Source organism: Poromitra crassiceps, assembly GCF_964638095.1.
Source record: "Poromitra crassiceps genome assembly, chromosome: 25".
NCBI classification, from domain to species: domain Eukaryota; kingdom Metazoa; phylum Chordata; class Actinopteri; order Beryciformes; family Melamphaidae; genus Poromitra; species Poromitra crassiceps.
The window spans coordinates 18,879,389-18,897,140 of NC_139649.1; the positions used below are offsets into that span (position 1 = coordinate 18,879,389).

Below are 17,752 nucleotides of genomic sequence, written 5' to 3' on the forward strand. Positions count from 1 at the left end.
TATCACACTCTCCATCACTCGCTCACTCTCTCTTCATTACTGTCTCTCTCTCTCTCTCTCTCTCTCTCTCTCTCTCTCTCTACATGAAGTGCTCAGTCTCATTTAGCACTTTTACACAGAGGTCCCGCAATATCGCTGTTAGGAAGGCCCGCAAATAAGCCAGCCAGCGCTGCCTTTTTACGCAGAAAGCCATTTCTAAGTGCGTTTGACAGCGAGGCGGCTTTCCGCAAGGAAAAGAGGCGTGACATTCTATCGTTGCCATGGAGATGTTAACAGCTGTACCTGCCTACTGCCGACGGGAATAGAAATACAGCAGTAGGCTATAAGTTGACTTCGGATTGGAGAGACTGACAGAACAGAGGAAATATCTTCACTTCCGCCTTTTCGTTCCGTCAACCTCACACTTTTAATTAACGTTAGAAAATCGATTTTTGACATTTGTGAATCCATTCATAATAATAGCCCCCGTCCGCATCGAGATGCATCTAAGAATCGATCCCCCCCACCACCCCTCACCACTGTTATAATATTCATAAGGAGTTAGGCTATAGCCTAGGTTTGTTGTTAGATTTGTTGGGCTATTCATCTAAAATATACAGGAATACCGTTTTTCGTAAGGGAACGCACAACAGGCGAGACTGCAGTAACATAACGTTAACTAGTGCAGTGGTTCTCAAATGGGGGTCCGGTAGTCTCTAAAACAGACGGTCTCATCTACATCCGGCGAATGCAGCTATACACAGTCTGTACGTTACACCCCCAGAACATGCACAAGGAAGTTGGGGAAAAAAACCTTCAGACAGGAAAGAAGTTTGACGGAATCCGACCAATCACGACACGTGTGTCCACGAAAAATGCGGCATATTGGATTTTGATTGGACTAATGAGCGGAAGACCCGCCTTTCTGCGATTCTGATTGGACTAATGAGTGGAAAACCCGCCTTTCTACTTCCCATTCCGGTTGGTGCATGATTCTCCCCCACGAAGTACAGACGGTATGGCGGAAGCATTTGAAAATTGCGGAAGCCAACTCGTCTGTTCTAAGAGACTAGGGGTCCGGGGACCCCTAGGGGGTCCGCGAAAAGTTTTCAGGAAAATAAAAATAAAAAACGTTCATAGTTTAATGAAAATATTGTCTGCTTTAAATCTAAAATGGCTCATGGATTACATTCTAATCTAACAAACCTATGAATTTAAAAGTGAAGCACATTACAGTGGAAACAATTAAGCTTAGCCCAAAATCACAAATCAGAATGAGGGGGTCCCCGGTATATTTTCTATCTTGTAAGGGGTCCTTGGCAGAAAAAACATTTGAGACCCTCTGAACTAGTGATCTCTCTCCCCCCCCCCCCCCCCCCTTTGATCGGAGGAGAAGAGGGGGAGCTCATTCACAAAATGACAGCTGTCAATTTTATGAATCAGATGCCACCTCGCCAGGTTACACTTTTACACAGACGTCTGTGGTTTTCTAGAAGGAGATCCCTCTAAAACAGCAGGCTCATCTTTTGCTCTTGGCTAGCAGCATCGGCTGCTCCTCACCAGCAAGAGTTCCAGCCGAGTCTTGTTCCCAGGGATGCTCAGGGTGGGTGGATCAGTGTAACTATGGGTGTCAGTCCATCTCAATTAGGAGCATTTAAGCGTGATGATAGTTATTTCGGGGCGCCCCGTGGAGGGAGTCTCCACAACCCCCCCCCAAGACTGTGGAGTTTAAGGGGCAGGCAGAGGAGATGCTGTCAATCATGCTCTATTGTAGTGTGAAGGGGAGGTAATATGCTGTTAGCCCTCACAGTGGGGAGTGGTTCAACAGCAGGCGTGTGTACACACACACACACGTCACACACACACACACACACACACACACACACACACACACACACACACACACACACACACACACACACACACACGCCTATTCCCCTGGAATTTATTGGAGCAATGAGGTGGGAGCAATTTGTGAGATGGGACCCTGGGGTTCACTCCTGGGTGTGTTCCCAGTATTAGTTCCAGTACCTGTTGTGGTTCCTATTTGGATGCTTACAACATAATCTGGGCCAATTGTACCACTAACAATACTATCATTGTTAAAACAATGAGGCCAGATGAATTTTCTTCGGGGGACAATTTCTCTCAGTTTATGGCCATGATATGATACGCATGGGTCATACGCAGAGTCTCCATTCACGTTAATGTAGCACAGAGCACTGGTGTGTGTGTGTGTGTGTGTGTGTGTGTGTGTGTGTGTGTGTGTGTGTGTGTGTGTGTGTGTGTGTGTGTGTGTGTGTGTGTGTGTGTGAAAACTGTGATGTGTGGTCAGTAAATAATTAATAACGGGCCATAGAGAGCAGCGGCACTATCACGGTAGCAGCAGCAGCAGCTCATGGCTGACGTACAGCTGGCAGCACTGACTCACAGTGTAACTAGCAGGGCTGCTGCTGCTGACACACGTCTCAGGCTCTGGCCTCAGCTCCAGCTCCAGGGCCTCAGCTCAGCGACAGGCGAGGGGGGCGTGGGCCTTATCAATCAATCAATCACGCTCACTCTCCGCTAACAGCTAACGCTGCCAAACACAATGATTTCTGCTCCTGTTGGACGCCGTCCGCACTCACAGCCCGTTTACGAGTGTTTTGCTGCCTGCCAGCCAGCGCCAAATCGTGTGATGGATAAGTGCAAATATTCATGGCCGTGGGTTAGAGGGACAAATGTGTGTATGTGGGCAAGCACGTTACTATTGGGCCTGTCTAATTTATCGTCTCTTTTATGGTAGCCTAATGGCCTGCTGTTTTCACGTGGCACACAGACAAGTTGCCTCCACACCACCTCTTTTCCTTGTGTCGTATTCCTCCAGCCAACACTGGCCTCAGGTCATTCCCAGCTCACTGACTAGGCCCCCCAGGCCAGGAGGAGCCATCGCCTCCAGAGAACCAGGGCAGCTCATGCTGGTGGATCAACAGCCCAGGGCTCATCAGCCTCCAGAGAACCAGGGCAGCTCATGCTGGTGGATCAACAGCCCAGGGCTCATCAGCATTCTCCACAGCCGGCGTATTGATTGGAGTGTGTGGTGTGAGAGCGTTACAACATGATGCCCTATTATGAGCCCATTGATTGCTTTGTGATCGGCTGCTCCCCCTCTCAGGCTCCTTCTCTAATAGGCTGCTGCAGCACAGAGCAAACGAGCTCGATGGAGCAGCGGAGAGATACGTGCTGAAGAAATTGGACTGAGAAATGGGGGGAAGAAGGACAAGACGTGGGAATTTAAAAGTGTCAGGCTCGTTAAAGAAGATGGAGAGAGAGTGGTGTGGGAAGACTGAAACAACTCACAACTGTGGAGATAGATGAGAGAGGAGGAGCAGAGTTACTGGACTGTCTGGCAATATGACATAACAAGCCTCTTCTAAACATGAACTGTGGATTATAAGCGTAGAATCAGGTCCGACTATCCCCCGCAGTTACCCTGCTAGACATGACTCAATAAACCACGTCATCACTTTCTACACATGAGGGAGAAGCTCCGTGGTTTGGGGCTACTGCAGAGGACAGCGCATGAAAAGTAGCCTACAGAATAAGCTAAACACAGACGACATGCACGCTCCTATCTGCATTTGCGGACACAAATATGAGCCAATATTTCCTCGACATTGCCTCGATACTGCTGCTTAAAACGTGTGTGGGCATTGGGCAATAATACCAGGACAGTGGAGAGAGAGTGTGTGAGCGGCTCCTTTCATCTGATCTCTCCCATCATGCACCTGGGCACCGCTCCGTCGTCAGGCTGATGATCAGAGCCAGTAGGACTATAACCTACTAAACGCTGTTCGTGAGTTTGCTCGTTTAATTCACTGAATTCACTGCATTAAATAATATACGTGAACGTTAATACCGGCCACTTATCCAATAATAGCCTAATGCACATCTTTGTTAAATTTTCAAACTGGCAGATGGAGGAAAAGAAACGATTCAACTTTTAGGCTACTTGTTTACTCACCAACTTGGCTCTCTTCCAAATAATCCAGCCATGTAACTACGTCCATTCATGAAATTATTAAAAAGCACAGGGACATTTATCATCAACGCCATCAACGCCCCTGCCCGCCACCGGACCATCAACTGCGACCTGCTAAACGAGAGGCGCAGGTACAGCGATGCGGAGCGATGCGGAGCGGAGTGTGCTCAAAACAGAGACTTGGTTCTAAACATGCATCCCATTTGACTAAGGTGCGGTTATGAGCAGGAGGTCACTGCATGTTTAGAAACAGCTGTAGTGTTACATTGAAACACTGAAGTGAACCGTCTGGAAACCAGTGTCCAGAGCAACACTGACATCAGCTGACCCACTCTGACACTACAGAAGTACTATCGGCAAGAGGAGCTTCTTCTATCTTTGCCATAGTAGGTGTTTGCTCTTGCTTGAAAAGATAACTAATAGCCTGAGACTATAAACTGTCCCCATGGTGAAGCAAGGAACATTTGAATTCATGGCAAATGCTTCACTTCTCCAGCAGCCATGTTTGTTTCTCTGCCCAGCCTGATGCTCGGAGACAGACTGATAGGAAGGCAGAAAGTTTCGGTAACTCTCAAGATTCATTTCTTGACCAGCGACTTGTATAAACAGCCCAGAGGACCACAGCCCTCCTCTCTCCACTGCTAGAAACTAACCACAGCCCTCCTCTCTCCACTGCTAGAAACTAAAACTCTTCCTGCCAAGGCGAGGGGGGGGGGGGGGTGTATACAGCTACAGCTAGCATCGCTGGTTGAAGGGCCTCCTGAGTAGCTGGTGAGCCATGCCAGGCTGGTTGTTTGTGCGCTAAGCTTTGTGTGTGTGTGTGTGTGTGTGTGTGTGTGTGTGTGTGTGGTTTACCCCTCACTGTGCTTGCCCACTGCTGGCCTGTGCTTCTCCATGTTTCTGGCTGCAGTCTGGTCTTGGCCGGGCCTGAGTCTGTGCCAGGTTGCCTGCGGTCATCCTTTCCCCTCCCCTGAGCTCCTCTGCTTCACCCAGCTGCTGTCCATTATGCTGCAGGTGTGTGTGTGTGTGCGTGTGTGTGTGTGTGTGTGTGTGTTTGTGTGTGTGTAGGGCTGTGAATCTTCACTGGCCTCACGATTCGATTCGATTACGATTCATCTGTCAACGATTCGATTCGATTCGATTAAACGATGCATCGCGATGCATCTTAAATCGATGCATCACTTTTTCCGCAATACATGATTTCTTTTTTCTCACTTTCTTTTTTCTCACTGTGTGGCTACTTTTAAAATAAAAGTGCATTTGGAATTGCATTGTATTATGATCCATAATTAAAATAAACAACTGCATGTACTTACATTCTATTTTATTTGATTATATATATATATATATATATTTTTTTTTTTTTTTTTTAATAATCGATTTTTGATATTTGTTAATCGATGCAGAATCGTGCACGTCCGCATTGCGATGCATCTTATAATCGATTATTTTTGACACCCCTAGTGTGTGTGTGTGTGTGTGTGTGTGTGTGTGTGTGTGTGTGTGTGTGTGTGTGTGTGTATGTGTGTGTTGTAGGGGTGGGAATCGCTGAGTAGCTCACGATACGATATGGTCACGATACTTGGCCCTCGATAACGATATTATCACGATACAGCGATACTGCGATAATCGATATATTGGAAGACGATACATCACGATACCTGTGTAACTGAAGAGAAAAAAATACCCCTAAAAGGCAAGAAGCAGGTATTATGTATTTATTAGCAGAATTGACATGAACTCTCTCAGAGTTCACTCACTCACTCATACCATTTTCGATACCACGGAGCAAAAGTTACACATTAAGTCTTTTTATTATTATTATTAAAACAAGAAAACCTATATAACCTACCTACCTATATAATTTCTAAAAGTAGATATTAATGATCAAACATTTCCATTCATGTAGCCTACAGTATTTATGTTTTTGTTTAAACTACAAACATAAATAAACGTCAACTTGAAACTATGTTTGAACTACCACACAATATTTTAGCCTGTATATAAAAAAAAAAAAAAAAAACATTTTTTTTTATTTTTTTTAAATAAACATATCGATACTTGGTGCCAGTGTATCGATAACGTATCGCAAGTGGAAATATCGCGATACCGTGAGTATCGATATTTTGTCCCACCCCTAGTGTGTTGTGTGTGTGTGTGTGTGTGCTGGTTCAGGCAGCCACGGGCTAGCATTTATCCTCACTTCTGGCCGTCTTCATCTGCACAGCTGACAGAGCTGTCTGACTACATGTGTCTTTAAGAGTAGAGTCCTTCATATCTGTATTAGAGCTGCATGTGTCTTTAAGAGTAGAGTCCTTCATATCTGTATTAGAGCTGCATGTGTCTTTAAGAGTAGAGTCCTTCATATCTGTATTAGAGCTGCATGTGTCTTTAAGAGTAGAGTCCTTCATATCTGTATTAGAGCTGCATGTGTCTTTAAGAGTAGAGTCCTTCATATCTGTATTAGAGCTGCATGTGTCTTTAAGAGTAGAGTCCTTCATATCTGTATTAGAGCTACATGTGTCTTTAAGAGTAGAGTCCTTCATATCTGTATTAGAGCTACATGTGTCTTTAAGAGTAGAGTCCTTCATATCTGTATTAGAGCTACATGTGTCTTTAAGAGTAGAGTCCTTCATATCTGTATTAGAGCTACATGTGTCTTTAAGAGTAGAGTCCTTCATATCTGTATTAGAGCTGAGTATCGCCACTGCTTTCCCAATTCAAGGAACCCTCTAACCTGGCACATTATTAAAAACATTGATGTTTACAGATGTTTTCCAGATCTCGTTGTGCTAACGATATATATATATTTTTTTTTTACCCAGCCCTTTATGTGAACCAACTGTCCAATATAAGCGATGGACGCTGGTGTGTCTCTGTGAAGGTTGCACCTCTTGTTGTTCATCCTTGTTTTGGTCCGACAGCTCATTATTTGCTTTGCTGAACAGGAATGGCGGCGTCTCAAAGAGAATATGGGTGCACTCACTCCAGTGAGTGTGAGAGGTGACAGAGTTGACATGCCAGCTAGCTGCTACGGCACGTCCCGTCCCGCTGAGGCCCGGCCTGTGACAAATGGGGCCAGGCTGCAGTAATCAGATTAGAGGGCCTAAGTGACGTGCTGCAAATGTCCCACCTTGTGATCCCTTGCATTCATTTTATTACAGCCGTGAGCTAACGAGATTAGCCTTCAAAGCAGAGCCGCTCGGCCAGGAAACGCTCGCTTTTAAACCTGCCTCCGCAAACAGCTGGGAGCATCAGCCCCGTTCACTCCCTCCCTGCCCTCTGGGTTCACTCACCTCTCTTTGTCATCCATAGTGTTACAGTGTTTGTTGTTGGTGCATGGCCACTTGGCCAGAGCTCCACACTACGCAGGCTAATACGTCCCCTTTTGTGCCTTGGATCTCCTACACAGGAAACCCAGGATCAACTCCCAGCTGGTGGCCCAGCAGGTGGCTCAGCAGTACCCGATGCCTCCGCCGCCCAAGAAGGAGAGGCGGGAGAGGAGCGAGCACAAGGAGGCCCCGAACGGGGACGGAGAGCGTGCCGCCGACGGAGAGCGTGCCGACGGCGAGGGACGCCCCGAAGCCGCCGAGCGTCCAGAGAGAGTGAGGCCAGAGGGAGAGACCCCCGAGAAGACCCCCGACAAGGACAAGAGCGACAAGGAGCAGCCGATCAAAGAGAAACCCGACAGAGAGAAGGACATCACCCCCGCCATCACCAAGAAGCCCACCAGCAAAAAGACCAGGTCAGTGTACAAGTAGATGCTCCACTAGTGTCTCTGGAAGCCCCCCCGCTGTGTCGATGTGATGCTCACTGGTATACATCTGTTTTCCCTCCAGACCCAAGTCGAGCCCACCCAGCGATAAACACAGCAGCATCAAGTCTGGAAAGTCGGCCATCAAGACCAACAAGACCTCTCACATCTCCAGGTGCGTAGTGACCTCTCTTGCCCTTTGGCTCTTTGGCAGAACACATGGCTTCATGTTTATGAACTACACGTCACTTCTTTGTAGAGACAGACTTTGCACTTCAATGCTAACTAGCATGAGACCACACAATGATCTTTTACACTAAACACCCACTCTCACTTTATATCCACTTGTTCTGACTGTTCATGCATCACCCGCTGAAATGAGCAATTTAGTGTAGCCGCCCCCACAATGCTGGCAACCTCCTCCTGGTTGCTGAGACGCAGATATTGTGGCTGCCGTTCCTCGCTCGCTCTTGATGTTTTTTCTCTGTCCTCTGTCTGCCCCCTCAGGCCCAAACTGAAGAACATTGACCGCAGCACCGCCCAGCAGCTGGCCATCACCGTAGGGAACGTGACGGTGATCATAACGGACTTTAAGGAGAAGACCCGCTCCTCGTCCACGTCCTCGTCCACCATCACGTCCAGCGCAGGCTCCGAACAGCAGCACCAGAGCTCCGGCTCCGAGAGCATGGACAAGGGGTCATCGCGCGCCTCCACCCCTAAAGGGGATCTCTCTGTGGGGCACGACGAGTCGTTCTGAGGCCCTCCTCTCCGCCCATCTCCACCCCTCCTCCACTCCCCTTTCCCCCACGTTTCTGGACACTATGGATCCCATACGGGGAGAGATTTCACCTTTTCCTACCGCTGCCCTGCCTCCATTCCATAACCACCCCTGGATGCTGAGAGGAGCTGGCCGGCTGAGAGGAACAGCACGGTGCGCGCGTGTCTGGGAGATGAGTGCCCTGCTTGGGGAACGTCCTCGTGGTTACACCCATGGTACAGGCCAGGAGAGAGGGGGTGTTACAAGGAATAACGCCCCTCCCCCGTGCGCCCTGCCTCCCCCTGCGGTAGCATCCAGACACTTGTATGTATTGTTTTATATTTGTACGTGGATGTGAGGCCAAGTCGACGACATTTTTGTTTTGTTTTTGTAAAGAAGAATTCTCCGCTGTGCACAATAACCACCATCATTTTAATAACTTTTAAACATTATTACCCTTATTTATTACCTGTTGCACCTGTATACTTTGATATTCTCCCTTTTTTTTTGTTTTGTTTGTTTGTTTGTTTGTTGAAGCTTTGCTGTGTAGCTCTGCCGGTCGATCGTTCCTTCAGTGTTTTACAGTTTGAAATGATAGGACAAGACTCTCAAGCCACACACGCACACACACACATGCCCGCACACACACACACACACACACACACACACACACACACATGCCCGCACACACACACACACACACACACATGCACGCACACACTGGTGCTAGATACACTGTGAAGTGGTTTTTTCAGATCTGGGATTGCTCATTCACCCGACTTGACAAAGTGCTGATGATTCAGAAATTCTCATTCACTTTTCTCGACAACACTGTCTCACTCTGAACACTGTCGGGACCTTCATCAGGTCCTTCATCAGGTCCTTCATCAGGTCCTTCATCAGGTCCTTCATCAGGTCCATCTTATGTACAGGTCAACGTGCATCAGAAGGTCACCTCAAGTTCAGATACCTAACCTTTTCAACTAGATTGTCTATGATTTAGTATGCTATAGCATATCTCTTATACAGTATCTAATGTCCTTAACTGTATAGTGTAGGCTGTTGTGTAAAACACTAAAAGCTGTTGATATTTTCTGCATTCCGTAGTCCGTACTTCAATATTGAGTTTGCCGGCTGAGGGAAGAATAGTTGTTGCTCTTCTCAGTTCTTGAGCCCAGGGCTTTCTTCTGTTGTGACTGAAGGCTGGTTCACTGCAGTTCCACTTGGTAAAACCATATAGAACTGTCAAATAGACTTCCCTCCCTGTCGCTGTTGTGAATGCATTTTTCTTTCTCTGTTTTTTTATTGTGATCCCGAAGACAACTTTGTATTACATTGCCAGTGAATTTTCATTCACTCAACCTGATTTCCCAGACAACTTAATGGCAAAGACCTGAACAAATTCTGAAGATCGATCAATTCAATTGACTTGTTATTTTTATTGATTAATTTAAGACTCCAATATGTCATTGAAGGCAAAAAAAAATACTGCAGTAGTTGATAGAACATAATTGGTCTTTGAATTTTCAGAACAGCAAGGCTTATTTAAGGGTTTTAATTCACTTTCACCTTAGCTGATACTAGACCAGACCAACATAATTTCCTTTTCACTGTATGAAATTGTATAAAGAATAAATGTGTATAATGATATCTTAGTTTTATTTATTGAAGGACCAAAGGAATTTCATAATGACATGATACATAGACAGATGAATAACAATTTGAAATGCAATTATCAAATGTGTGAGATGAAACAGTTTAAATAAAGACTAATATAATCCATTTAAATGGTGTTCTTATTGTCCACTCGTCTCTGTGCACGGCAAAATCAGAGCAGAGAGCCGGGCTAAAGAGCACTACCAACTTAGCACTCGCTGGTGCTGGAGTGCCGCAGCACACGTACTGTAGCTCCTCCCCTAACAGAAGCCCTAAGCTGACCAACGCAGCTGTAGCTCCTCCCCTAACAGAGAGAGGCCCTAAGCTGACCAACGCAGCTGCTCGCAGAGCAACTCAAACCAGGTTAGCTGAGGTGAACATGTCCCCCCCCAAACTAAAGTCATTTCCCACTAGTGCGAGGGGCAGGATTTGATGGGTGTCCACTAAGAGGCTTTGCTGTTTCACACGTAGGGATGATAATCATGTGTGTGTTGTGAGTAAGCAATGTTTTGACGTCCAGGAGGTATATGTGTTCATCACTTTTTTCTGCTATTTAGCGATGTTATTATGTAATTATGTACTTTATTGCATACAGATATGGAATCAAGTGTTCAAAGGGAGGAAAAGCAATGTGAATAGAAATAAGTGGGACCGCTGGGTCAGAACATGGGAGGGCGGGGGGGGGGGGGGGGGGGGGATGTTTTGTCCAATTTTTACTGAGAAAATTAACCCTGCTTTGTAATGCAATCTATTAGAAATGGGCCTAAAAAGCCATGTTTTCACCTGCCTTATCTGCAACCATATCCACTTGACTGAGTAGTCCCACAGAATGGATCCATTATGTTAAATTATTGACAAATTGCCATTTGCTGAGTATATGAATTATTGCTTGTATATAGAATTTGAAATGGCGCAAAAGCCAACACTATGATTATAGCATCGGAGCTGAAGTCTTTTTGTTTGTTTCCGGTTTCCTTTCCGCGCAAGCAGTTCTGTTCTTGTGTGCGACCAGTAACCTTAATTTACTGTGTAAAGATGGTTACATTTTTTTAGCTTTGTTTGTCAGAGACCCAAATATAGAATGCTTGTTTACTGACTGTATAACCTTAACCGTGAATTTCCAATTAAGTGTATTATACGAACTCATTTCCTCCTATAACAATGTCTTGTACAATGCTTTTAAAAGTTATTGCTCGGTAAAAAAAAAAAAAAAAAAAAAAACTATGTAGGGACAGTATAATAATCCATTCTTTGTTTAATCAGTTTACTTTGTTTCTTTTTTTCTAACTTATAGCTGATGTGTCATTGTTTCCCCTTGTGAAATGGTCACATTATGTTCCTGGTGTGGAAATGTATGCAGCATTTTCGGCGGATCACGGCTCCTTGTCTAGCTTATAATGTTGAAATAATACATGTTTCTGGCATGTGCACGAGTTTGCGCTTATAGGCTAACCTGATAATTTTCCTCCGCTTCAAATAGAAATGTCTATTTATGAATTTTGCTTGTAGTTTTTCACAAATAAAATTGTTAAAGTTATCTATTTTCTGGGTGCTCTGTGTCATTTATTGATATACTCCTCTATTCAGTATTCGCTATCAGCCTTCCCACCTAAAAGAAAATCTCTCCCTTTCTCTGGCATAAAACCTAGGACCACATCCCTCCATATGGGCTCCACCATGAATAACTCCTTCGATTTGGCAACAAGTCGAGAAATATCTCTGTTTCCTGTAGGTTCCACGATCGGTCCCCTATGGACTAATAACCATCTACTTTCTGGCACAACACCTTTCAAATGTCCTCGATGGTCCTCATGCAGTATCTTTACATACAATATGGATGGACTTCGCTCCTTCATACAAAAAACTCTGATTCCATCCCTGCATGGCTCTTCCTGGTTTTTCAACCTCAAACTCCGTTCAGCCCTTAAAGCATTAGTACCTTGAAGTGTTTACCTTGGCTCTCATCCGTGGGGTGGATTGATGACCTCTGGGAAAACAGCAGCCTTGAATCACTTCTCTATGGAAAGCTCTCTATTCATAACTCCCCTACCTTACTTATTACTAGCAAGTGGGGAAACTGACCTTAGGGCTTTCAACTTGATTAAAAAGTCATATGACTGGACTTCAGTATGGAACATCTCTTGCTCCAAAAACCTTGCCCATCATCAACTGATGATCCATAATCGATTTGTGCACAGATTATATCCCACTCCATCACGCTGTGTCACACACTCACACACACACACACACACACACACACACACACACACACACACACACAAACACATCCTTAAGAGTTGGCTCGACTTTTTTTTATTAAGTCTTTCTTCTTTCTTTTCTGGGTATGTATCTATATACATAAGTGTAATATTGCATATACCGTAAAACTTCTAATAGGGGCCCTCTCCCCAATAACCGCAGGGGGTCAAACTCAATTTTGCACATAAGCGCTGGTCTTCCATTAACAGCCGGGAGCGGTTATTAGAATAAATATGTTTTTTCTCCCCCATTAGGCCTATGGTATGTTTTTGTGTTGACTGAATTCAGTCACTTACGGTAATGACGTGTGTTTTGGAGGAAGTCAGGCGGAAGGGAGTCAGTCATGCTCTTTCTCCCCCTGTCAGACAGTTTTATATTTTATTCTGACATGTATTGGAAACTTGTCTTGGCGTCTACATATTTGGTAAGTCTGCTTGTTTGTCTAGTAGTGCTGCAGTGCTGTTTCGTTAGCGTTAGCTTGGTAGCTAACGTTAGCGTGCGAAAATATGGTATTGTGGTGACTGCGCACACTAAAGAAAATGTGAGGGTGTGGGTTGCCTCAAATGCGACCTGACCAGGAAGTTCTTCAGGTTGGGAGGTCTTCTGTAAACAACACGTGGTGAGACAGAAAAAACCTTATTCAGAGCAGGATCAGAACTTAAAATGGACCAGTGTTTTTTAACAATTTTTTCGAACTGCCTGCCAAGGGGAGAATATTGGATCAGACAATTGATTGGTTGTTCTCCATAATGTCTCTCTCTAGTGGAGAGACAGTCAACTTGTGAACAATGCTGAAATCTATTGGAGGCTGGTTCAATCCACTGTTCAGGATAGCCCCGCCGTCGAAAACGTGCCTCAAGATCCTTTGAGTGCATTTTAAAAGCTACATCTGAACTGCAGGTCCTACGTATTGTTTGTTTATTGTTTATTGAATGGATCCCCATTAGCTGATGCCGGGGCAACAGCTAGTCTTCCTGGGGTCCATGTAAAAGCATACAATATAAAAACATGAAAAAATACATGAAAAAATACATGAAAACATGAAAAAAACATGAAAAATACATAATTACTAAACCTATTACAATATAAATAAATACATCATAGAGTTAAGATGATGGTAACTCCGGTCATATACAATAACTTCATCATATTCAACAGTATTAAAAAAAAAACTGTCATGTGGTCAGCTGCAAGAGGTGTTTCTTTAAAGCTATCTTGAATGATAGCTGACTTTGTGAGAGATGAATGTGAGATGGCAAAGAATTCCAGGATGATATGGATCTATAAATAACTGTGTGTTTGAGGAGATTTGTTCTGGGAGCAGGAAGTGTTAAATGACCAAGGCTTGCATTTCTGGTATGATAATTGTGAGTGTTGGTACATTTCAAAAACTGTTTGTGAAAGTAGTCTGGCATTTGATTTATGATAATGTTCCTGAAGAACATTAATAGACTGCAGATCAGTTTTTTTCCAACAGGTAACCAGGATAGGTGCGAATGCATATATGAAATATTGGTGCGTGTTGAACAATTTAGTACCAGTCTAGCAGCTCTGTTCTGAACAAGTTGCAGTTTGTTCAGGTCTGACTTTGTTGCTGCTGACCATATGATAGGACAGTAATGAAGGTGACAAAAAACCAAGGACTGAACGACTTGACCCATAACTAAGGATGTCAAGTAGGTGGAACACTTTCTGACCATGGCTATGCCTCTTCCCATTTTCAATACAATACTATCAATATGATCCGACCATGATAGTTGACTGTCCAGAAACACACCAAGCAGTTTAGTTTTTTTAACCTGCTCAATGGGTATACCTGACATTGACAGATGCAGCTGCGGGTCATCAATAAGCATATGCCTGGAACCGAAGACAATGCTTTTTGTTTTGTCAACATTCAGTACAAGTTTGTTATCTTTTACCCATTCTGACACCCTGTTTAGATCCTGATTTAAAATATTTACTAATTCGTTCAAAGTATAGGCAGTACTATACAATGTTGTGTCATCTGCATACATTACCATATTGGTGTTTGTTGTAACATAGGGAAGATCATTTGTGAAAATAGTAAATAGTAAAGGACCCAAGCAGCTTCCTTGAGGAACCCCACAGTGATTGTACTTCGGTTCCGATAGGCTACCATTAAAAAACACTCTCTGTGATCTACCTGATAAGTAACTCATCATCCAGGCAAGTGCCATACTATTAAAACCATATTTTCTTAGTTTGGAAATCATTATTTCATGGTCTATGACATCAAATGCCGCACTGAAGTCAAGTAAGACAGTACCAACCATCTTCTTGGTGTCCATTTGTGTTAGCCAATCATCAGTTAACTGAGCTAGTGCGGTTGAAGTTGAATGACCTTGTCTATAGGCATGCTGGGAACTAGTGACCAGTTTGTTATTAATAAAGTAATCTTGAATTTGTTTAAAAACAATTTTTTCCATCAATTTACTCAGAACAGGAAGTATGCTAATAGGTCGACTGTTAGTACCAATGAATTCTTTCTTTTTGTCCTTGGGCAACGGAATGACCTTTGCCTCCTTCCAAGCCTTAGGACAGACTCCGTTCGTTAAACTCCTATTAAAGATGTAACAAATAGGAGTGGATACGTGGCATGCCGCGTATACGCTTAAATTGGCCAATAGGAATACCCTTTTTGAGAGGGTGGTAACTGTCAGCATGGAGGAGGGAATTACGGTCTGTAGGTTTCCGATATAAATCCGTGCTCAGTCTACCATTGGCTTTGTAAATCAAAATGTGAAGGAAGTTCATACGTACAGCATCAGAGGCTATGGTAAATTTAAGATGTTCACTGCTATCATTTAGAAATGTGTGAAAAGCAGCTAACTCTGAGGCAGACCCAGTCCAGATCAAAAAAATGTCATCAATGTAGCGTTTCCAAATTTGGATAAAAGGTAGAAAAGGATTACAATTCTTGTTGAGAATAAAATTGGTCTCAAGAAGGCCCACATACAGATTTGCATAATTGGGAGGCATTTTGCTATAAGGCAGTCCCACGTTTTTGTAAGAAGTGTTTTTCAAACATAAAAAAATTATTAAGTACTATTTCAGTAAGTTCTTTAAGACAGGCAGTACTGGGGGTGCAAGCAGTCCTCGGATTGAGAAAGTGCTCTATTGCCTCGAGGCCACCTTGATGTGGGATATTTGTATACAAACTCTCCACATCAAGAGTGACCAAGAGCGAGTCCTTGTCCACTGAGTCTAAGGCTTGTATGACCTGAATACAATCACTGGAGTCCCTTACATAAGTGACAAGACATGTGGTTTCAGGAAGTAATCAACAAAAGAGGAAATATTTTCAGTGAGAGAGCCAATCCCAGACACAATAGGTCGACCAGGAGGAACATTGGTATATTCTTTATGGATTTTAGGCAAAATATAAATCACAGGTGTGACAGGACTGTCAACTTTCATATAATCATATTCATTTTTCTGGATGTCACCCGTCTCAAAAAAGCCCTTAAGTACAGAATCAACATTAGCTTTAAAAACTAAGGCGGGGTTACTATTCAATTTGAGATAAAAATCAGCATTAGCAAGTTGTCTATTAATTTCACAAACATAAGCCTCTCTGTCTTGTAACACTATGGCGCCAGCTTTGTCAGCAGATTGAACTACTGCAGAGGTGTCCTCTTGAGCTCAAGTAGAGCAGAGCGTTGGAGCTTAGTGAGATGACTGTATTTGTCACCTTGTACACACGTTTCTTACCTAGTAACTGGGAGACTTCTCTCTCGACCAGTCTGCAGTACGTATCAACAGAGGAGTTTCTGTGTTGAGGAGGAATACATCTAGATTTCTTCTTAAAAGGGGTCTTATTCACATCAACATCTGTGTTGGATTCATTATTAGTAGCTTCAAGAGTATATGGTGTGGAACCAGCAATCCCTGAATGGGCAGACTGTACATCACTCACAGTGTTGTGATTAAAAAATTATTTTAGTCTCAAAATACGAAAGAACTTTTGAAAATCTACTAAGGTGCCAAAATCATTACAACCAGTGGTAGGAACAAATGAAAGCCCCTTACTCAGGGCACATAGTAGCAGGGGCGGACTGCATAATCGCCCAGCAAAAAGGGGGGATCATCTATTTTCACTATAATTCCATGCCATCCATAATTAACACAATCTAAGCTAGTGTAGAAGTGAGCAACTAGGCTAATAATAACCATAACAGCACAAATAATTGACAAAAATCTCGAAATAAATATACAGTATTTACTCTGAGAAATGAAATAATGAGAAAAGGAACAATTATTGATGGTTAAAACTGAATAATGACATCACAACAGTGTAATCCTAATGCTAAATTAAAATGAGATATTCCTCTAAATCTGTCTTCAAAATGCAAAAGGGGGAAAAAAAACACCCAAATGTATTTCGCTGGCGACCGTAGGTCAAGCTCACCAGCCGCCACTGATATATATGTGCACGCGCATGCATGTTGTCTCGCTTGGTTTGACCATGCAAGTAAAACTAACTTTATAAGCATTTTATGAAACGCCTATGGGAAAATAAATGGTGGATGAAATCTCTTGGTGTGGATGCCTAAACCGGAAGTGGCCCTTGACTTTGGCTCTATATATACCCTTCTCACGGGGGCCATTTTGGGTCGAAAAGACAGGGTAAACACAGGTGCAAGCAAAACACTAATGAGGGTTTCCAACTTCCAATGATTGGAATTTGGAAACCCTCATTAGTGTGTTGCTTGCACCTGTGTTTACCCTGCCAATTTGACACAAAATGGCCCCCGTAAGAAGGGTCTATTGTGAGCTTCAGAAAGCCAGCAGGTTTCTCCCATCATTCAATCAGACAAAAGCTTCCTCAGCCCTCTCTTGATTGGACTGGACTATCACGGGAAGCAGGGTAGGCTAAACAAGAGGAGGTATCATCAATGTTCTTAAGACGTAGCCTAATGACAAATATATTTTCAAACATTATATAGCTTGACTATCTAGATAACACAATAAGCAGTCGCCATTCTGTGTGGGCGAATTAACCTCCACATTACACTTTAGTCAGGGTAAATCACTCCCCCATTGACTTGGTATGGCCCAGGCCAAACTTGAAATACAGGGATCGGAGCTCTGCAGGCTTGCACTAACCAACCAACCAACCAAGCCTCAACAGACTGCTCTGATCATCTTCCTAGGAACAATGAACAAAAAGGTGAGATTGTGTTAATTGTTCCTTATGGTGACATAGGATGACCTCTGTAATGTTTCTTAGGCCATTATTAGGCAATTGTTGTGCTTTTTTTTTTTTTTTAAATACTAATGATAATCCTCCCAAACCAGCAGG

At 43.7% G+C, this 17,752-nt stretch overlaps 1 protein-coding gene across 1 annotated transcript in view; it reads left to right on the forward strand.

Annotated features, from left to right (window-relative positions):
- Positions 1-9,297, forward strand: part of rybpb (RING1 and YY1 binding protein b) — a 25,086-nt gene extending 15,789 nt beyond the window's left edge. Inside the window, exons 3-5 of the mRNA XM_083660737.1 lie at positions 7,413-7,745; positions 7,840-7,929; positions 8,262-9,297. Coding sequence (XP_083516863.1) covers positions 7,413-7,745; positions 7,840-7,929; positions 8,262-8,511 — 673 coding nt within the window. The 3' untranslated portion in view covers positions 8,512-9,297. The remainder of the gene's footprint in view (positions 1-7,412; positions 7,746-7,839; positions 7,930-8,261) is intronic.
- Positions 9,298-17,752: the final 8,455 nt, after the last annotated feature.